General features: G+C 38.2%; 1 protein-coding gene across 3 annotated transcripts in view; it reads left to right on the top strand.

Moving 5' to 3' along the window:
- The window catches only part of LOC149311858 (xylosyl- and glucuronyltransferase LARGE1), a 380,354-nt gene that overhangs the window by 190,326 nt on the left and 166,572 nt on the right, over positions 1 to 23,456 (top strand). For all 3 annotated transcript variants that reach the window (XM_089528064.1, XM_089528063.1, XM_089528065.1), the window contains exon 6: positions 10,583 to 10,754. In XM_089528064.1, the coding sequence (XP_089384190.1) occupies positions 10,583 to 10,754 (172 nt within the window). The remainder of the gene's footprint in view (positions 1 to 10,582; positions 10,755 to 23,456) is intronic.

Raw genomic sequence — 23,456 nt, 5'->3', positions numbered from 1 at the left:
TCTGGAATTGGAATGTCAAAACTACCTTCAGAAACTGGCAAAGTGACTTTGGTTCAAGAGCCCAAAGAAGGAATATGACACCTTTATGTTGTGAGTTCTGACTAGCTTCAGCACATCTTCATGTCAAAACACCTTGTGCAAAGAAAGCTGATCTACAGCATATCAGTATATTTTTCCACAAACTACAGCATTGTCCTACACATGTCTCTCAGGTATGACCTCTACAAATTCCTTATACACTTCCCTCTTCAGACTTTTAAGCTGTTGTTCACCATCCATTTTACACTGACATGAAGCATGCCAATTACAGCTTTTAAAAAAAAAAACTGAGAGAAAGTCTCTTAACATATTCATTCTTCAGCACTCCATTTCAGCTGTTGGTTGTGGCTATGATATTGTGTGCCCAACATGTTTTGTGTTAGGATAGTACTGGTTTCAGCAAATGAAAGAGCATTGCATATGAAGTAGCCTATATAAACGGAACACCTCCAAATGTGATAAAGTCAGTATGGGCACCAGAACTCTCAAGCATAAATGAATGTTATGTACATTACCAAAATCTATTAACAAATAATCTATAAAGCTGTTCTTGTATGCAGTGGAGTGACTAAAAGGCGGGTTGAGCTGTTCAATCAATTAGAATTTTTACCTAGGAAAAAGCCATCTGAAAGTTTGTTCACTTGTCTGTGACCAGTAGAGCCTATAATGCCTCAGTTTATTAAGCCAAAATATGCATAAGCCTTTTACACAGGCATTCAAGTTGTTCCAGTTTTAGAACAAGCCAGCTTATACAAACACATTTAAACCGTGGTTTAAGACTCTAGGTTGTTCTGAAGCTTGCTACCTGTACTTTCTCAGTACATACAAAATGGTGAAAGATTTCCTGGTGTGACTGCATACAACAGTGAAAAATAATGGCACCACATACACAGTTTCATGTATTGTATATCTCTGCTTAGCAAACTGAGAGTTAAGCATCCAGATTTGGCATTTATATGATGCCCTTCCCTATAGTACTGCTGCAACAGAAGTTCTTATACTCATTCATGAAGTAATAATGGAACAAAATTCTGCTTCCTCTCTAAATTGATAGGGAATTCATGCAAATCAGAGTAGAAATTAACATATTAGTGGAAGAAAAGACATTGAAATCTGGAAAGAGCTATTGGATTTTTTCAAAGCCATTTTAACCAGTCTTGGCAGAACTTCTCAAGCATACTTTTAACTCTCAGCTGGCCTTTTTCTTCAGACTGTTGTGAATGCAAAAAGGTCAGGTTGGCTCTACATGAAGCAATATCCCTTCCAACATGTGTGTTTGTATGGATTATAAAACTAAGATCTTGTAAAGCCTATTAGCTTCTGAGATGCTTTCTTAGGATGACTTATGTTTTTTCACTTATGTACAAGATGTGCTTAGTCTACACATGTTCCACAGTTATCCTTGGTACCTGGTTTCCTTGACAACCATCCATATAAATAGTAAGGGCCTGTTCTGGGGGTAATATCAATATAATGGCAGTCTCTGAATCATCGGGGGTTGGATCAGGATGATTCAAGGTTGCAGTTATGGAGCTTAATTAAAACAAGACCCTTTGCTAATATTTGCCAGGCAACACAAAAAGTTGAAGTGTGAAAGGTGGTTTGGCTTTTACCCTAGATAAATATAATTTTGCCAAGAACCCGTTTTTTCCCTATTTCATTCTTCTCACTATAGATGCTCTCTGCACATTCTCTTTTGCACATTTTCTTTGCCTCTTCCTTTCTTTTGACTAAGCATATATTTAACTATGATCTCTCAAAGTTGTGCATGTGTACAATTTTTGTATGGTTTGATACTAGAACCTTACTCCCCTGGCCTGTCATTTAAAAATCTTAACATGACAAGTTAAACAGTGCAAGTGTTGTTCTCCACAATAGTGGAGAAAGAGTTGTGTGATACTTCAATACATTCTTCCTCTACTGATGCTGAATGTATGCTTGTTGTATGGGTAATTTGAGAAAAGAAGTAATTCTAGGTAATTTTGATTTTGATTTTAAAAAGGTGTTTTTGTCTGTGGAAGCAATGCTCAAATGAACATCAAGCTGTAATGTGATGAAGAAAGTCCATCTTTCAGATACAGTACATATAAATTGCAAAGAAAAACACTGAACATCTGCACTGAATATAAAGGATTTAAATTTTATTATGGGCTCAGGTAGCCTATTTTGGAAACCAGACTTCAGGTTTTAGATGGTTTTTACCTAAACAAAATAAATTGTTAGTCCTTAGAACCGAATGCTTCCCTTCAATTTAGCTGTACTATGGCAATCATAGCAGTGACTCACTTTACTAAAATAGAGGCTAAGTGCCACAGTGCTGGCTTAGAAAAAATATTTTTGATTATCTATAGTATCAGTAAAGCTCTTCTCATGGATCTAGAAATGAAAGATGGAAACCTTTATTTTGAAAGCATTTCCAGTTATCCAGAAGAAAACTTGGCATATCTGGAGCATCCCCAATTCTAATCTATAATTTTGAGAAAGCTTTCAGGTTATTGCAGTGGTACACAAACTGTGAGGTGGGGACCCTCAGCGGAGGGCACAAGAGTTCCTCACGACTTGGAGGCCCTGATCCTTCCTCCCCCTCTCCCTTCCCAAACTTTTTTTCTCCTGGAGGGGCAAAGAGGATATTTGGAACCTGTGCCTGAAAGAGGAGGGGCTGTTTCCTTTAAAATATGTTAAAATATGAATATACCAGTACATGAATGTGTGAACAAAAATAAACACACTAAACAAATAAAACATGTTTTATTAATATACTTCATTAAGCATGGAAGTGATGTCCCCATGCAGATGTAAAAGTGGGCCACAAGGGTAAAAGTTTGAGAACCACTGGGTTACTTCATGCCTTTCTGATTTTTGATCCAGAGGCATCAGGGTGATTTTTATTGTACAATTGCTCTGCTTCATTCAGTGAATTTGGAGAAGGGCCATACAAACTTCCCTTTGCTACTTCCTTGTATTTCCCACCTGTTATTTCATTTCACAAAAAGTCTGTTAAGGAGGGAAGGGCAAGAATAGCTAGACAATATTGTTTGATTGGTAGCATTAGAAGCAGTCTACCCATAAGTACTTCATACATGAATCAGCATGAAGAACTAGTGGGGCACATGGAAGGTCTTTCAAATTTCTTCCACAACAACAGCTTTGATTATGAAATGTGAAAATAGGCTTTGTAACATCCTTTCAAAGCTGGCTTGAAACATTAAAATAACTATATCTTTAAAAGCGTGTCTTTTTAAGGAACAAGCAATACTGGTTCTTACATCTTAAAAGGAACATGATGATTGATATTACTTTGTTAAAAACTTCTTGTTTGTAAAACTTTACATTTCAGGGTGAGCCACCACATCAGCCACCACATCCCATTTTATGTATAGTCTAGTTTTTGTAAAACCAGTTATATGAAAAGGGAGAATTTGGGGGCCATTTGGGGGGCAATGTTTGTATTTCTGTCCCTTTTAAAAACAAACAATTAAAATAGTGTGTTAGCGATGACCAATTTATAGAATTACATTTGAGTAACAAGTAGTGTAACAAATTGTTTCTTTCATATTGTACTGGGTAACCTGAACAAATTAATTTAAAACATAATATCCCTAGCTATGTAGTGATGTGGAATGTGGATAGAAATCCACTAGCATCATCTGGACAAAGCTGGCTAGTCAGTGGAAAAACTGTCATGGTTAAAATCTTGCTTGGGTGCTTTTTCTTTCTCTGAAACTGAAGAACAGGTCATTCTGCGGGTTTTGCTTGCTGAATCTGCATCTCCCAAGACAGGCACTGCAGGAGGAGAACTCTTATAGGAATATGATAAGCATGTCCTCTATCATTCTTCTGTGTATGTCAATAGCACTTCCTTCAGTAATTCTTTTATTGTTTGTTCCTTCTAGCCTTTAGGGTAGGGGGATTGTTTCTTCTTTGTTTTATGTAAAAAGGTAAAGTTAGTCCCTTAACATGACTTAGTGCTCATCTCCATCACTAAGCTGAAGAGCCAGTGTTGTCCAAAAATTACTCCAGTGGTCATGTAGCCAGCATGTCTGCACTGAACACTGTTAGCTTCCCAGCAAAGTGGTACCTTGCATCTACTTGCATTGCATGCTTTTGAACTGCTAGGTTGGCAGAAGCTGGGACTAGTAACAGGAGCTCACCCCATCATGTGGCACTCCGGCCTCAAACTGCCAGCCTTCTGAACTTCCAATCATCAGAATTTGCATCTTAACCACTAAGCCACCACATCCCATTTTATGTATAGTCTAGTTTTTGTAAAACCAGTTATACAAAAAGCAGACAGATTAAGTTTCCTGAGATCAAGTTTCAAACAAAGCAATATTTCCTTAGTGGTGACTTAGAAAGGCCCTATTAAACATATTTAAACTCTGTGCTTAAGTACAGCATGATGCAATGATTTGAACATAGGACTAGGACTCTGGAGATCGGGTTTGAATCCCCACTCAGTCATGGAAACCCACTGGGTGACCTTGAGCAAATCACATCCTCTCAGCCTTAGAAAAAGGCAGTGGCAACCCCCTCCCCCCTGAACAAATCCTCCCAAGAAAGCCTCATGCCTTAGGGTATCCATAAGTCAAAATGACTTGAAGACACACAACAACAACTCTTGAAAACATTAGGATAAAGTCCCAAGAAGATAAAGGAAACATGATTATTTTATGCTTCAACATAAGAAACAAGAACCAGAGTTGGCCCAAACATTACCACAGAGCAAACTGTATGACTCACAGATTTGTCATTCAACAGTTAGGAGGCTTAGCACAAATAGCCAGGAGGGTTTCCATCCTAATTTTGCACATACATCCAAATATTTGCCACCAGAGGGGGGATACTTCAGTCTTCCAAAGAGCAGGTCCAATTCCTGAGCTGAACAAAATTTTGAGTCAAACATAGAAAAGAAATCTAAGCAACTATCCCCCCCCCTTTCTAAAATTAAATAGCCTTTGCAGAAAGGAAGTAAACTTATGTGAGGCAGGTATGGAACTTTGAGCCTCATCTTTAAGAAATGGATGCTCTTCATCATTTGAGTCCATTGCTACTGGGATGCATGGGAATGGTAATTTCTTTTCCACCTTCATCACAATAAATTGACATTGTTTATCTAATAAGCAAATGCTGATAATTTCAAGGGCTCATGGTTGTACAAGACAGTTGGCTCCAACTCCTAAAAGGATAAAGGGTATAACTAGCTGTTCAGTTTTGACCCATATTATCTTTCCAAAACTCCTGCTCCAGCCTTATGCCTCCACATCCTTGGTTTACATTTCATTCCACCCATGAACTACTTTAAGAGGGTCAAGAGCAAAGGGCCTAGATTGTACCATCAGAGCCCTCATTCAAACCCCAGTGGCACCCTGCATAAATTCAGAAAGGATTATGATGTATTGTTGAATCCCAGTTGTTTTAATTTTTTTAAAAAACAAATGAAATTGGGACAGCTTGGTAATTCACTGTTGGCTTAGATCGCAGAGATAAATTCAGCAATGTGAACATGCTCCAAGGGGACAGTTGGCCTAGAGAACTCCAAGCATATATTCAAGGTGAACTTCTGAAAAAGCATCTGGTTTCACAACAGTGATTGACATCCCTAAAAGAATGATCTAAAGAGACTCTCAGCCATGCATTGACACACTGCCATGGGTAATAGCCTGGAAGCAAAGGAATTAGAAACTGTTTGAAGGTGACTCTCCTAATTCAGGACAGGTATCATTTCTCCAACATATTCTGTTTATACTTAGATCCTCTGCAGCAGGCTTTATTATAATGAAATAGTGTCTTTGTGCTAAATAATAAACTAGAAAATACTTATAAAATAAGAAAAAAATATTTGCAATAGGAGCAAATGGTAAAGCCCCCACCCTCACCCCCTGACCTGCACCAGCTACGTATTCTATACAGATAGCATCACATTGATAGAGTTGATAGAAACTGGTATTCAATATAGTGGAAACAAAACCTTTTACAGATGTGCAAAAACAATGCAGCCTGCAGAAATCACTTTCATTTCATAGTGGCTGAAATCTGTAAAGCTGAAAAATACTCTGCATTCAGTATTTGGGTTCTGGGAAGGAGTAATTCTGTTATCCTAAAGTGCCATGATTACTTGGTTTTAGGATCTGAATATCCATGTTACTCTAAATAGGTACAATCTTTATAAAATATATATTGTAAGGAAATTTTGTGAGTCGAGCATTCATTTTGTTACTTGAGCACTTTGTTTCTTAAAACAAGCAAATTGATGTGGTTATAACCTTTGTCTTGACTTCTTTACTTGACTACATACAGTAAATAAATTGGGTACATACAGTAATGTGGGTACAATTTATTCCCCAATACTGAATTGCATTGTCTTTATTCTCACTTTTGTTCAGATAAATTGTTTTCCAGTTATGCAAAACAGAACCAGAAACTTCTGAGAATAAACCCTAAATTTCTTTCCAGCCAGCCAAATAATGTCTTGTGTGATAAAGATAAGGAAAAGGGTAAATTAAAGTGAAATTTCAAGGACACTTCATTTAAACATGTCTTTCTGTGTGTGCATGCATTTTCTGACTTGCTCATTAATAAGGTTTTGTTCTTATCATACTGGGGCCACTCACGGTGACAATATTCAGTGGCTTGCATTTCCTTTGGTTTTTTTGGATTACTCATTGGTGAATGAGACTTTTAAATAGGCAGACTAATGCCTCATTTACTGAGTGAAGTGACATTAGCTGAATGAAGATCCTCACCAAAAAAAAACAAAAAACAAAACAAAACAAAAACAAAAAAAACACAAGAAAACAATTGCTATGGTTTTTTAAAAAATGGTTCTTCATGCCTAACATGATAAAATATTTCTCCACACCATCCTTCCACATTTTGTTTGTTTGTTTGTTTGTTTGTTTGTTTGTTTATTGGTAGAAGGCTCTAGCAGGGTTGTTATCTTCTGAGGTCTCCTGGTTTGGGAAGTGCAGCCCAAAAGACTTAACAAGGAAAGCATGGTACTAGTGAATACTCACGTATGAAAAGTTACATTCTAAAGCAATGAACACCGATTTAAGTCATGACGAGAGTCTCATAGCTTTCTTTGATGACCTTCCTCCATTAGATGAATTGCTAAGGAAGGAGAAAGAAATAGCTGAGTCTCAGGAGTGCAGAGATGAAATTATAAAACAACTAATAGCTTTGGAGGCAGAATCCCAGAATGTCCAGGGAAACTTAAGTGAAACAGAATCAGAGCACATAGTTGGGAACAAAGATAAAGTGGAAAATGCCAAAGATGATCCAATCCAAGACATATATACCATGTTAAAAGACCATTGTAATATAAAGGCCAATATAGAAGTAATTTGTCTTCTGATAAGTAAGGAGATCTTGAAGGTGGCTTAACCAAATGAGGTTAAAAAAGTGACCAAACAGGTAGAACTCTAGAAACAAACTGATATTATTGGGAATACTCACATAGCTATTAGTAAACAATCTAATTAATGTAAAGATGCAAATAAAGTATCTATTACGTGGGTATTCATTAATATCAGACTTCCCTAGTTAGTCTTTTGTGCTACTTGCTTTAAAGACCTTCTGTGTGTAAGGTTTCATTGCCCTATGTCGTCGTTTGTTGGCAGTGCAGCTTCCAGGCCCAAGTTGCCTGCCCCTGCTTTAGCAATAAGTTAGGCTCAGATACATCATAAACCAATACAGGACCAGAAAACATGGGTTATCTTCACTTACCTCTGGCACTTCTTCCTCTCCATCCTGATTTGAGACCAAAAAGTATATATACGTGGAAAGGTAAATGGCAAGCAAGCACATTTTCAGATAGCAAGATGACCTGAAAGACTATATCTTATATGAAGAAGAAGGTTCATAGCTTTCTCTAAGTCCCACCACTCACAAAACTGACTGCACCCTGGTTGTTGAATTCCCTCCCACAGAGCCTCTTCTCAACCCTCATCCTACTAGGAAACAAAGTGTTTGGGTTTTTTTAAATTGGGTCAGATCTTTGCCTTGTAACTGGTTCCTGTAGAAGCATCTTTAGATGGGAGAGATACTATTATTTTCACTGTTATGTTTTCAATGTGTTAAAGCTGTTTTAAATTAGTAGCATTTTAACAGAATAATTTCTTTAATTGTGTTTAAACTTTTCATCATTTAGTTTTTCACCTGTATTTGTTTTAACTTAGTTAGGTCACCTTAGGTCAGAAAGGTGGAATATAAATAAAACCAGTTAATGAATTATTTTTGTGATATCACACAACATCATGTCTGAATATAGGATATAGCTTTTAAAAACATCATTAGGTTGTTACATCTTCACTTTGTGAGGCCACTGTGAGATAGCCTTAATTCTGATCTTGTACTGGCCTGGCAGAAAGACAGATAGGCACACACAAAGCCCCTATTAATGTTAATTCCACCTGACTAGCCTTGCTCGGTTAGATCCAAGGTACATCCTCCTGTTTCTCACACTGGCCAGCCTGACAATATAAGGACAACTGCTAAAAGTAAACTATAAAAGGCTTCCTTTTGCTTTCCTGATGCCCTATTCATTTCAGAAACATGCTGTTACAAAAAGTACAGCAGAGTTTGAGAAATTCATTAGAGCCTCATTCTAACTGCTTCTTGGGCTCAGCTGACTACTACTGCGGAGGAAAAGCAACTTTGCCTCTGAGAGTTGGTATCAGAATTGTTGATGTTGTTGTGTTCCTTGAAGTCATTTCTGAGTTATGGTGAACCTAAGGTGAACCCATCATGGGCGTTTTGTTTTGTTTTGTGGTGCTAAATTTGTTCTGAAAGGGTTTGCCTTTATCTTCCATTGAGACAGTATGATTTGCCCATGATCACCCAGTGGGTTTTCATGGCTGAGGGAGGTTTTAAACCTTGGTCTCCCAAATTGTTATCTATTGCTTGAACCACTACACCACACTGGATCTTTGGTATGAGAATTACTCAACTGCTATCTCCAAATCCCCAAATGCCGACAGCATATATTCCTTATGAAAGGAATATGTGCTGTTGGCACTGTCACATTGAAGGATGTATTTAGCTCTGATACTTAGCAACTGGCATACTTGTTGAACATACATATACTTTTGTGACTGTTTCAACAAAAATGGACCCTAATATTGCTGCTTCATGGAGAATACTGTTGATTTTGCAAGTGGTGGTGCATTGCATATATGAGGTAGAGAACAGAGTTGTAGTTGGACATTAAGGTCCGTTACAAACGGGCACCCTAGTACGCGATGAGCACGTACTAGGGTTAGAAAGGGGTGTCACTTCTTGACGCCCCTAATCCTAGTACGGACCCAGTCTGTACAAAATGCCGGCGCCCTATACAGATGCGCGCCGCCATGACTACGTCACCACCGCGCCGCCTCCAAACGAGGCGGCGCGGTAGTGACGTCACGCCTCGCAAGGGCGCCTAGAGCACCCTTTCCGTGGTGCAAGAAGGCGCTCTGAAACGGAGCTCCTGCGGTTTGCTTCGCTGGCTCAGCCTTTAGACGGCTGCACCAGCAACGCAAGGGAGAAAGGGGCTGAGCGGCCCCTTTCTCCTCCTCCCCACCACCATCGGGTGTCCTTCGGGCATGAAGCCCCAAGGACACCCCTTTCCAGGCCACGGGGAAGCAGCCTTTTGCCGCTTTCCCACAGCCTGGAAAGCAGCGGATCGGGGCCTCAGAGGCTGCCATTGTGGCAGCTGAGGCCCCGATACAGCAGGGAAAGGGCCGGTTACAGGTCGCCCCAAACAAAAAGAATGCTCACTGATTATTTATATATTATTTATATAATTTAAAGTTGATCATGAAGACATCAAGATACTTAAAAGGTTTTCTGTGCCTTAATTCTCTCATAAATAAAAATGGAACTTTTAGTCAAGAAATCAGGAAGAATAAAAATATAAAGAATTTAAAAAGCAAAAAAAAAAAAAAAAATCAGTTTTGCCCCATCTGGTTCCCATCTCGCTCCCTTTCGTCATGCCCCCATCACAATCCTGGGGACTGTTCGATAAACTTAATAGTGCCCACCACTGACTAGGTGTTGTTACAGCTGTGCAATATTATAAAGCATAGGCATGGGAACAAGTCTGGAGTTGTGCAGATTCATGTGCAGAACTCATATTGTCAGAGGCAAAGGAACTCCAACTATATCAAGTTCAATCATGCTACAAAAGGAAATTCTTTGCGGGGGGGGGGGAGTTAATTTCTATGGTGTTTGAAAACGGAGAATGTTTCATATCTTTGAATAGAAAAGATATGTATTATATGGCTGTGATTTTGCTTTTGTGCAACTCTTAAAATTTCAGAGATTTTTGAGTGTGTGGTAGAATTATATTTTGGAATAAAGTACCCATCACTACTGATGTTTCTGTCAGTGGATCTGTGTCAGATGAGGTTTCCTGTTTCTTGCTCATCTTGCCTTGTATATCTTTTTGATTCCAAGAACTAGCATTTAAGACAAAAGTTGAGGAACCAATTGTTTTTAAGAAGTAATGTCTCTAATAAAACTTTTCTTTCTTTCCTTTCTCTTTCCTGTCCTTTCTGCCTATTAGTCTGAAGTGTCCTGGATACCCAACAAACACTATTCTGGCATTTATGGGCTGATGAAGCTGGTTCTGACAAAGACTCTCCCTGCCAACCTTGAACGAGTCATTGTACTTGACACAGACATTACCTTTGCTACAGACATTGCTGAGTTATGGGCTGTCTTTCACAAGTTCAAAGGTATTGTATAATGCCTTTTTCCATTCTTTTTGTTCACTGTTCAGGGATGTATGAAGTTCTTTATGGTTTCAGGTGACTATTCTCTGTCTGCTATTAACTTCCTTTCTCTGATCACTGCCTATTCATTTATTGGTAACAGTAAATTACTCTATCATTTGAGGGTTCTTTCTACATATAACACTGCATCAAGGAACAGGGTAAGTGGCAAGGTGTAAATGCTTGGTGGAACATGTCATGATTTTGTCTACATTAGAGAGTGAGCTATTGGACCATTGAGATAAGAGTAGGAAAGTTCTCATTTGTGGTCTCTGTGTCTCACAGAAATGTTTTTTTTAACCTGTGCAGATTCCATTCAGGATGTAAAATCAAAGGCTTTCACAGGTGGCATCCATAGTTTTTGTGGGTTTTTCAAGCTAGGAGGCCATGTTCTAGAAGAGTTTATTCCTGATGTTTTGCCAGCAGCTGTGGCTGGCAGCATCAGAGAATGTCAGCCACAGCTGCTGGCTAAACATCAGGAATAAACTCTTCGAGAACTCAACCTCATAGGCTGAAAAACCCACAAAAAAACCTATCAATTCAGAATTTTCTAGAGCTGAGTAGCTTGGTGGGCATACCTGCCCACTCCTCCCCACCATGCATGCCTCAGCTTGCCAAGCTACTATCCCCTCAGTTGTTCTCTGTCTGCCAGTAGAGTAGCTTCACTTTGAGTGTTCTCTAATCAAGTTGCTTCCATCATATCTTTTCCCTCCTTTATTATATTGATCTTATTTCCTTATTTTTTCATCATCTCCCTACTGCAGTTTTTTAAAGAAAATATCTTGCATATATTCAGTGTCCATTTCCCCATCATTTCCGCCTCCCCTCTTCTCTCAAAATTTCTTTGGACTCTGCTTCATTGTTTAAGTTATTCTTCTTATGTGGATGGAAAGTTTCTCTTTCTGATAGATACTTAGAGTGTCTTTTGTTTAGGGGAGGGGCACATTGTTGAAAAATGTGCCATTTGTAAGGGCTTCACAGTGCAGGCTCTCTAGAACTGGGAGTAGTCTCTTCAAGTGGCAGACTGAGCAGCACAAAACCAGCCTTTATTCTCAGCCTCAACAGCTTCAAGGCCCCAGAAATCTAAAGACACATCAATATTGACAGATTCATCAGTCCTAATGATTTTGTTACCAGTGGCAACATCAGTATTAACAGCTTCAGTAATTACTATGGGAGTTACCCTACTGAGGCAATTACAGTGGGGAAATCTCGGTAGGTCCATGAGGTGAATTTGATGAAAGCTCACACTAAAATGAGCCAGAAGAGCCAGATATCTTTAAAGGTTGCTTGGTATCAAGGGACTAAGAAGATGTCCTGAAGAAGAAAAAGAAATCAAAGCACAAGCATCAATTGTTACTGGCATCAGAATTAACAGCAACATTGATTCCCTCACTGTTGCCTGTGAATACTCAGTTGCAGTCTATTGTGGAGCAGCATACTTTGGTCTCCAACATGGGTTTTTGAGTTTCACTGAGACATAGACCTTTACCTTCATTGCCAAGGAAAGTGAGATCCCCATTTGTAAGGGAGAGATATTATGCTACTTTAACACCATCATACCAAAATTACCAATATTAAGAAGATTTTCTATATACATCATATCATATATGGACTGATACTGGTATGAACATATGTGGAGAAAGCATCCAGGATTGTGTCACTCTTATTCACCCTCATACCACAAATGGTACCATCATAGGGAGTATGTGTTATACAGAAGATTGCCTTATTAATGATACTTTAGCAGGTCCCATTTTCATTCTCCTCATCACCATCTCCAGTTACCCCCAGATATTGCTCATCTCCATAGTCTCATAATCAACCATCCATGCCAATGTCTCCTCAGTATCCACCAAAAACAAAGCTATCTCCTTCTCTGGTTTAGATGCATCTTCAGTGATGATGGTGGTGTACTCTTCTCTGGTACCGTGTGTTTTACCATGCTCAATTTCTTCCTTGACTGTTCCATCTCATGTGCCTCCAGTTTCTGTGATTACAGTTGTGCCACTATCAAATCCCCTATACTTCCACAGCATCTTCTCACTTGTCAGTCATTTCATCCTCTGTTGATTCTCAGCAACAATTACCTTTGGAGTCATTTGGCAATTTTGATTCGGACTCAACTTCTCCTGCTTCTCCATCACCTCTGCCTGCCTCTCCATCTGGAAAAGTAAAAGATAAAACTCCAGCCTCATCTCATAAGGATATTAAGCAGTTTACTGACATCATCCTCAGGATGGCTAATTAATTGGGCCTGGACATGACTAGATCCCATTTTCCAACTAGTGGATTCCCAAACACCAGCTCCTGCCGTGATAGCTTTGTTGTCAGTACTTCAGCAACTGACTTAGCAATCCTGACAGAAGCCAGCATCCATATTACTGACCTCCAAGCAGCTCAAGAATATGTGCAGAACACAGTCCAAGGGAGCATCTTTTTACTTCATACATCCATATTGAACCTTTTCAAAAACATGCTAGATAATTAATGTGTGTATTTAAGAAATTTCTCATCCTTTTCCAAATTTAGCTGTCTGTTTATTCATGTTTTAATCAAATTGCCTTTTTAGCAATTAACCAGTCTAATTAAAATAATTCATATTAATATTACAAAGAAACACTGATATTTTATCGGTGTTTGTAGTACCAGATAGTTCATCTCATCTTCTCAGCCTTTTTAATACTCACATTTTGTTCACTTTGATTCAGTTTTCTTTCTTTCTCCTATTTTCTTTTGCCAGTGGCTGGTAACTTCAATAAATTTGATACCAGAATATGGATATGAATTACTTCAATCCCTAGATGTTCATCTAATGGAATCTATCTTTAGTGATTATTTTAAGTTTTTTAGTCTTCCTTCCCCTGCTTTCACTTTGGGAGGTCTCACAACAAATTTAAAAGGATCTCTTGGGGGCAATCCGGTGTGCTGCTTCAAATGGTACTTAACAGAAAGATAGCAGTGCAGTCATTGGAAGGCAGTTCCTCCTCCACAGGAGCTTGACTCTATAATCTGCTCCATTCTTGAGGGCAATTTTGAAATCACTGATTTTCTTATAAAACTTGTTCAGTCACCCAATTGTTGGCTGGGATTGTCTGGTACAAACCTTATCAAGTTTGATATTGTTTGAGAGGATAAAATATTTTCACAGCAGGAACTGCAAAAAGAAATAGAGCTATCTACTGAGTTGTGAAGAAGCAGCAATCTTGCTCATCCTCTTCAGATTTACATGTTGTGCTCTGGCTCTCATAAGATTTTTGCTAATCATCCTGAATCAACTAATCACTAATTGTGATTGAGCTGGGAGGAAATATTCATATTTTCTGTGTGTGTGTGTGTGTCAGTTCAGCTGAGTTTTTATTCCACTGCAATGGAAAATTCCCTTACTGATAATTTTAGGGATGCTTCTTGAATTTGATATTTACAAACTGATATATCAAATGACCTTAGCCATACTTCCTAGATTGTTGTGTGAATCAGAATTTAGCAGAATTTATATTGTGCACAATTTATTATGTTGGTACATACATTTTCAGTAGTTTAACTGCATCAAAACATGCATTTAAATGTTTAAATGAATACATGTATAGGAAATGAGAAGGAAAATGTGCATTTGAATATTTAGAGTGGATATATTTAATATATATTAATGCAGGAATTGAATAGAATTATAGATAAAAATATGAAAGCAAATTCTGTTTTCCATTTATTAATAATAAGCTAATAACGTCTTTTGTGTACTAAGCACCAACACAACAAAACAACAAAGAAAACAGGAAAAATATAACAGAATACTCAGCAGATCAAACAGTTTAAAACTAAGTCAGACCAAATTGTTTAATTACACTGGTTTGAAAATATGCATTGTTATCTGTGTCAAATGATTGTCAGTTATATCAAAGTAATGCTAACTGGACATAAAACAGATTCATCTATCCCAGCTGAACATGTTATGTTACCAAATGACTCATGGTAAAACCTTCCTAGGACTTTACGACTCAGAGTTTTAGGCCCCGAACAGACAGGCCAAAATAAAGCTGCTTCGGGTCACTTTGGAGGTATGCTGTTTAAATGACACACACATCTTAAAAGAGGCCAGAAACTGCATCAAAGCTGTGCTCTAGTCCTTAGGACTGAAGCATGGCTTTGGCATGGCTTCCAGCCTCTTTGGACTCATGCAACATTTTGGACTTTCAAAGTATTGAGAATTTAGAGTAGGGTTAGTATTGACGTTAAGGTTGTAGATACATTTCTTGTATTTCCCCAGTGGAGAACTCTAAATGGGACCAACCTACTCTCAGCCACTGCATGTCACTCCTGTTTTTTTGGCATTGCCATTCAATGAAAAATAGTATAGAACTGTATGTTTGTTTCAATACCTTAGATTGGCTAGGACAAAAATATATAGTAATGACAAAATGCAATAGATTTGTTTGGACCTCTTTTATCCTATATAGTCTTCATTTTAAAAAAAGAATTTTTACATGGCAAATGGCTGAAATTGTTTAGAATTGTTCAGGTACAGCAGAATGCCCACATTGTAGATCTAGTTCTATGTGGATTCTACAATAAGACATGGTTCTGCAACAAATTCTGACAAGAACCAAAATGCCTTATCTATTTGAAATGTGGTGCTGGTGGAAAGCTCAATGGATAATATGGACAACAAGAAAGACAAATAAATGGATCTTAGAGCAAATCAAGCCTGAACTTTCATAGAAACCAAAATGACTAAATCATGGTCACTGTACTTTGGACACATAATTAAGCTAATTAGAAATGATGATAATACTTGGCAAAGTGAAAGGCAAAAGGAAGGGAGAAAGCTTATATTATAAATGAGCTGAATCAATCAAGGAAGCCACAGACCTAAGTTTGTAAGGCATACAGCAAAGCTGTTGATCACCAGAGTTCTTGGAAGTCTCTCATTCATTGGGTTGAGACTAAGCCAACCAATCAGCAAATAACAACAAAATATCCAGTGTAGCACTGGATCATTTTTATTTTTTACCTGTCCTCTAAAGTATTTGCATATCATTCTGAATAACAAAATAAAGGAAGATGATAATGTGAGAAATTTCCTGGAATTTGTACAAAGAATATTTAAGATCCCTCCTGAAAGAATTGTGTTTAATTATTTATATTTAACAAGCTAATCACTGAAATAATCCAGTCCCATATGTTGAAAAGTTTGTATATTTGCATTACAGTGGGTTCTTGGTATCTGCTGTGGTTTAGTTCCAGGACCCCCCCCCCCCCATGGATACCAACATCTGAGGATGCTCAAGTCCCATTATATACAGTGGGATAGTAATGTGGTTTCCCTTATATAAAATAGCAAAATCAATGTTTCTTTTTTAGGAATTTATTTTTGGAATATTTTGAAGCAGTGGATAGTTGAATCTGTGGATAAAGAATGATGCTTCACTAATACAGCGATCCTGCACCATATGCAGGCTTGCCATATGCGGCCTCAAGGTCACGCGGGTGGTATGCCACTATAGAATGAATGGGGTGCATGCCCGTGCTGCGTCGAGTGCAGGTGCACACTCCATTCGTACAAACAGGACTTGAGGGTCTGTGGGTTTTGCCTTAAGCGGGGGGGGAGGGGGGCTCCAGAACAGATCCCCCACATATGGTAAGGGTGGAAAAGTAATCCATCAGTTTTGATCATCTACAGACCTGCCAACTGCTGTTTTGCTTATGTGGGAATGTAAAGCTAGTGAATTTTTCTCTAAATAGACCCGTTCTGGACGAGCATAAAGTACACGCTCTGTGCATACTAGGGTTAGGAAGGGGCATCACTTCCTGATGCCTCTAACCCTAGTACGCACAGAGCGTGTACAAAATGGCGGCGCCCTTCCACACGGACGCTGCCATCTTGATGTAGCAGATGCATAGCGTCCACATGTCATGCCCCAGAAGTGACACCGTGAGTGCGCGACTAGCGCCTCACAGCACCACTTCCAGGGCACAAAAAGAAACGCCATTTTTGGCCTTCTTTTTGCCGTGTCTGGGAACCACACGGTTTGGCCACTGTGGTTCCCAGACGCGTCAACCGGCAGCGCTGGCAGACCGCCGCTTTCAGGCGGTCTGTAACGTGCCATATTTTACTTTATTGTTTGTTTCTGAGAAGTAAGGGTTGCTTCTGCTATCATAGGGAAGGCCATTTCACAGTAGGATCCTACTGTACTTTTCAGGAGCTGCAGTCATACATAGATAAAATACTCTGGCAGATATTGAGGTTGAGAACCACAAAAGTAATAGATCTGTGACATTTTTTCATGCTGGGTTGATTTGCATGGCCAATCTATTTTTCTGTTCCTCTAGGCCTTCATATGGAGGTCTGGTTAATCACCCAGTTGTTTCCTGGCAGGTGACATATGCTACCTTTGCTCCAGTTAGCCAGCTGACAGAAACTGACAGGATTACAGCCACATCCCAGAAACACATGGGAGAGGGGTGCTATTGTAGGTGGCAGAACTGCAGAAGAGGCAGTTTTAGTTTGCATGCTGCAATGTAAAATGTTGCCATCATTGGAAAACAAGACAGAGGTGTAGGGTTTCTGTGCATGTATGCAGGAGAGAGAAAACAGTTTGATTTGTATTTTTTAAAGATTATTATATATATATATCACCTCTACAGTTTACACATGCACTATCACATATATAGAACTGAAAACAAGATACCTACTTAACTTGTTATTTGTTTATTTAACATAGCCTTTTTATACTCAATTCTGTTTAGAACTCCAGGGTAACAGATAATTGCCTAATAATAATAATAATAATAATAATAATAACAACAATGCAGTGTTTTTGTAACACCCTTTCCACAAAGAGCAGAATATCGGACATATACAATGAAAAACAGATGATAAAACACCTAATAAAATGCTAAAATAATATACTAAAATAATATACTAATATAATAATTTTGACATTTCAAATATTTTAATAATATACAAGAACAAACTCTTTTTCAGTCACTACATCATAAAATAAAACAGTTAAAGCATTTTAATTCCTAAAACAAGAGCCTTAAATTTCAGAAATATACACAGATTCAAACACTGATGTGTACAAAAAGGTTTGTTTGCCCCCCCCCCAAAAAAAAAAAGTGGACAGGGTTGCAATATGGGCTCCAGGAAAATTTCATTAGCGAGGGTCTTCTACACCTGCCAAAAATGCCAGTGGCTTAGGCTGTACAATAACATACTGGTATAGCATCTTAAAAAAGTTGAGATTCTCCCAGATTTATGCATCCACATTAATTATGCCCTAGCCAGTAAAGTAGCCTTCTCCAGTGTGCTGTTTTCCAGTTATTTTAAATTTAAGATAACTGGAGTCATTGTATTAGCGAAAACTGCACAAAATGCTGTTGCAAATAAGAAAGTCTCACAGTGCTTCCATAAGATTCTTCAAATTTAATGAAATTCCATAGATGGGGAGCTGCAAAGCTGCTGAAAATACGTGACCTCATAATACTGTTGCATATGTGAGCTCTTAGAAATTCATGGAGCATGTGGAAGAATAAGTCTTTTTTCAAATATGTAAGAGCAAACCTATTTCAAATTAGTAAATTCTTGACTCTCCAAACAAGTGACATATATCTATTCAAGGATCTGCAGTTGCATTCATAGCTTGCAATTTTAAGGGTATACTTAACAATATTTGAGGTCATATAAGTCAAAAGCAACTGTGAAGAGATTGACAAGTTGCTATCATTCTTGTCCCCTCTATTTTATATTCAAACTTTCTCCCTTCTTTCCCTTAAAAAATGGTGTTAAGATCATCCAAGCAGCTGGGGAGAAGGTGATGCAAGTTGATTTAAGCAAAAAGTACTGACATCCCAGTGCTTCTATCTTGCCTGGATAAACACAGGCTGCTGAACCTGTTTGCTTTGCATCAACAGCTCAAACAGTAATAAAAATCTGTTCTGACATCATAAATACCAGAAAAGGTCACCAGCGATTTGGGTGGAGGCGCAAGTGCCCACAGCTGAGGAAGGACTGGCACACAGTCAATCTGGAACTTTGCATCCCTAAGCTCCCAGCATATAAGTGCATTGGCATATTGCTCTTCAAAGTGCCTGAGGTAACAGGTCTCATTATGTGCAGTTTTGCAGCCCTTTTAAAAGGAGTAAGATACATTTTAAATGAATGTGTCATTAGCTAGATAATATTCCTCCAGGTAGCCTTGTTGTATAAGAATTGCCATGAAGCATCCTTTGTAAATCTAAGAGATAAACCAATTTCTTCAGAGAAGGTCTTACACACACATCAGGGAATTAGACACCATTTTTTGTTAATGGCCAAAATGTACAACTGGATCGGCCCAGAAAAAAGGTCCAGCAGAATTACAACTATCAGAAAGTAAACATCAGTATCAAGCTTTATGTATGGAGGGAGGGAATAATTAAATAAAGAACAAGGACCATGCCAGAAAAACATACAGGTTCAAGCAAACATCTTACCTGGAACTAAAACACACACCACACCATTTTTGTGATAACTATATAGTATGCAGTTTACATCAAACCATCACAAACATACTTTCTAAATTTGTTGAAACTGATAGGAATAATAAAGCAAATATGAATGGGATAGAGTTTCAGGGGGTTTGTTGGCTTCCAAATTAAGGTGGAGGTACAGGTGAACATGATGACTATACATTAAATATCCCATCAGTTTGGGAAATACACAAACAAAAACAAAATAACAGCCCACAGCATGAATTGAACAGAATATAAAACAAGTCCAGAACTATATAAGGGAACATAAAAAAAAAAAAATAACAATGACAGCCTTTGAAATGTTAATTGTCCCACCAATAGACCTAGAGAAGGCCATAAGAGAGAGGGTGCACAGCAAGTCACTTTGGGGGGAGAGTCCCAAAGCTTGGAAGCAGACAGCAAGAAGAGTCAGGAATGGCTCAGATCCTGGTATGATGTGAAGTAGAGGCCCCCTCAAAACTCTTAATAACTGGGCTGGCTCACCAGTGACAACACTATCCCAGTTCTAAGCTTTTTAGGGTTTAAATTTACACACCAGCTCCTGAAAATGGATCAGAAGCCATTGAAAGTAGCAAATAAATCTGTTATAAAATTCTGATAATAGCCTTAGGTAAATAGTTCCAATGAAGCTTCTTGACAACGTTCAAAAATAGGCCCACATAGAGTACACTGCAGGAATCTTACACTGTGGCTGATATCTGAACATAAAGAACCATGAAAGAAAGATTCTAAGAGTGAATCACAGAATCTTAGTGTTAGAAGAGACCACAAGGGCCATCCAGTCCAACTGCCTGCCACGCAGGAATATACAGTGAAAACACTCCGAAACAGATGGCCACCTAGGCTCTGTTTAAAAACTTCCAAAGAAAGAAAGTCCACCACACTCCAAGGCAGCATATTCCATTGCAAAAATAGCTCTTACCATCAGAAAGTTCTACAGAAAACAAGGTTACTCCTTCAATATGGCATCCTTTCAAATTTTAAACATGGCTATCATGTCACTCCTAAACCTTCTCTTTTCCAAGTTAAACATACCCAGAACCCCAATTCACCCCTCATAGAGCATGTTATCCAGATCTTTCCCCATTTTGGTTGCCCTCCTATGGTCATGTCCTGTTTGTCAATATACTTCTTGAACTATGCTGCCCAGAACTGGACACAGTATTCCAGGTAAGGTCTCAACAAAGTAGAATAGAGTGATACTCTCTGTCTAGACACTATTCTCCTGCTGTTCTTGCATTGGCTTTTTTTAGCTCTTGCATCACACTATTGATATAAGTTCAGCTTGTGGAACTTTACCATTCAAAGTTAAAAGAATACTGGAACTATCTGAATGTACATTTTTGACCGTCATCTTTTAGATTTGTACCCATAAAGGTCTGCATTATAAATAGTTGTATTAAGACTTCTGAAAATTAGTATTGAAGTGAGTGTCTATTCATGTTTGTGGAAATCATCACATAATTTATATCTTGGATCTTGATCTGCATCCTGATCTTGCATGAATGGAGTTAATTTCTATTTAGCAAAGCATTTTTCAAGTAAACTCCGTTCCCTTTACATGACTTCAGCATATTTACTATAATCTCTGTCAGATAATTTTTTAAAAAATCTTACAAGTTGACTTCTGTGCATATGGCCTGAATTTCACTTTCTTTCTAAGAGTTCTTAGAAATAAATTGGCTAAATGTGGTAATTTGTCTATAAATAGTTTCTAACCAAAGAAATGCATGTGTGTATTACAATTTATTATTGCAAATTGTGTGCAGTAATAACCTATCTAGCATTTTGCAAAAGTAAAAGTCAGTTAGAGAATAGATTATATTTAGTTGTAAATAATTCATCGTGCATGTTTAAAGATTCCTCCCATCAGTGAGCATGCAATCTTTCTTTGGAAAAATTACTAAGAAGCACAGATGGATACCATCAAGGATTTTAATTGGTTATTTAGATCACCGTTAAAACCAGTGATTTAAATACAATCCACCTTAGTTTTGACAAAATAAAACTAATTTTCTTCAAGAGCGGTACTAAGTACTTTCAGATGTTGGGAAATTGGCTCTGGATCCACATGGGGCCTCCTAGGGCTGATTTAACTTCTGCTTTGGAAAAGTATTAGCAGGATGATATGCCATTAGGATTTGGGAAAGGTTATTTAGTTTATTATGAAAGAGCACAACACAAATGCTAAGTTACATGACCTGACTCATGTGGAATTGCCTACACCTTGCTTACCTAGCAGTCTAATATCCATTTCACTTACAGAATAAATTTCTGTTCTTATTTAAGTGTTGCAGCCTTTCAGTGTCTTCCTGAAAATTGAACAGAGATATAGATACAAAGGTATGTACTTCTGGTAGATCCTATTGCATCTGCCACAACTGGTGATTCCCCTTTCTTCCAACAGTCACCTAAAAAACTGCCACAAAGAATTGGGGAAACTCTCCAGAGCAGGTTTTTAGTGCCTCAGAGAGGTGCAGCAGGAAGGAGAAAGAAAGTAAAGTTCTGAATGGATATAGATGCCACTGTTCAGATATGTTGGATATTGCTGTTGTGTGCCTTCAAGTTGTTTCTGACTTCTGGCAACTCTATGGGAAACCTGTCATGGGGTTTTCTTGGCAGGTTTCTTCAAAGGAGACTTGCCATTGCCACCCTCTGAGGCTGAGATAGTGTGACTTGCCCAGGGTCATCCAGTGGCTTTCCATGGCTGAGCCGGGATTCTAACTCTGCTCTTCCGGGGTCATAGTCCAACACTAAAACCATGATACCATGCTGGCTCTGAATTAGATACATTTGTCTCTATATCTGATTTCCTACAGCAAAAGTTCATATTCTAAATCATTCTGTTTTGAGTCAGCAACGTCTGCTTTTTGTTCTAATTTATCTGTCCTTGTTGCTACCTTTGTTAATTCTGATTTGACTTCATTTATATCTTTATTTATGTTATCAATTTTGTCAGCTAAAATATTTACCTCTTTTTTTTAAGTCTTGTCTAATTTCATTTTTAGTACCTTTCAATTCTTCCCTGATTTCCTTTTTGAAAATTTTCTTGAATTTTCTCAACTCTTGGTAAAATAATCACATTTATATCAAGTTGGTTGTTAGACGCATCTATGGAGCCCCTTCTGGGATTAATGACTAATTGAGTCTGCATGATATTTCTGGATCTAACTCCTGCTGCCATCTTATTCCCTATAAACAGAAATATTTTCTCACAATTATAGCTATTATCTCCAGTAAATCCGTTCAAATATATATAGTCAGTCTTATTGATATTCTACCCTATTATTGAGTAGAAGTATTATATGGACATTGCTTCTACCTATAATTAAGTTGATCCCTTGAAAGAATTATTTTGACTTGAAATTTAATTTTTTATAGCATTCCGTGAACAAAAGACCTCTTATCTAAGACAATTATTGACACCAACCTCAGAACTCAAAAGGTTTATCAGATGCTTTCCTAATTGTACTAATATCTATTTTTGATCTATCCTTCCCCGTAACAACTGAAATAAATTATTACCCAGTTCCTTCTATTATCTAGTCTGTATTAACTTTCTCGTCTTAAACCAATGCTTAGCTTCTTTCTACTGTTGTAACATTAAATATTATACAAGTTGTAGAATATTCCCCTTGCTCTAACTTGTTATATTAAAAAAACACATTCAAGGGATTTTTGACAAGACAAAGCCATAGACTATACAACACATTGTAAGGCTGCTCTGCAGCTCCTGGTGGGTTCCAGTAGTTCCACCCCCCAAAAAAGGTGAAAGTTCCTAGACTCCTCAATTAAGCCCCTTTAGAGCCCTCTTGACTGTTTGTCTACTCACACAGATTTCTACCTGGGTATCCAGGGTTAAATTACAACATGTTGAGAAGAGGTGCTATGTGTACCCTCTATTTAATCTTATCAAACCCATCAGGAGTTGATTTACCAAGTACTATTCTTCTCACTGTTAGCGGTGGTCAAGTTAGATAAGAAGAAAGCAAGATTTGTGCTCCCGTGCTGCCTCTGGCTCTGGAGGGAGTCTTGGTGTGGATGGGGGCCAAGCGTCTCACCCTCGCTCTCCCTGCTGCCTCTGCTGCCACTGGGGAGTGTATTGGAGAGAGGGGTTTTATACTCCCCACCTGCGCACTCCCACTGCTGCCT

This window comes from Sceloporus occidentalis, unplaced genomic scaffold (assembly GCF_023333645.1).
Source record: "Sceloporus occidentalis isolate IW3139 unplaced genomic scaffold, rSceOcc1.0.p SCAF_5, whole genome shotgun sequence".
NCBI lineage: Eukaryota > Metazoa > Chordata > Lepidosauria > Squamata > Phrynosomatidae > Sceloporus > Sceloporus occidentalis.
This window is presented reverse-complemented; position numbering and strand designations above follow the sequence as displayed.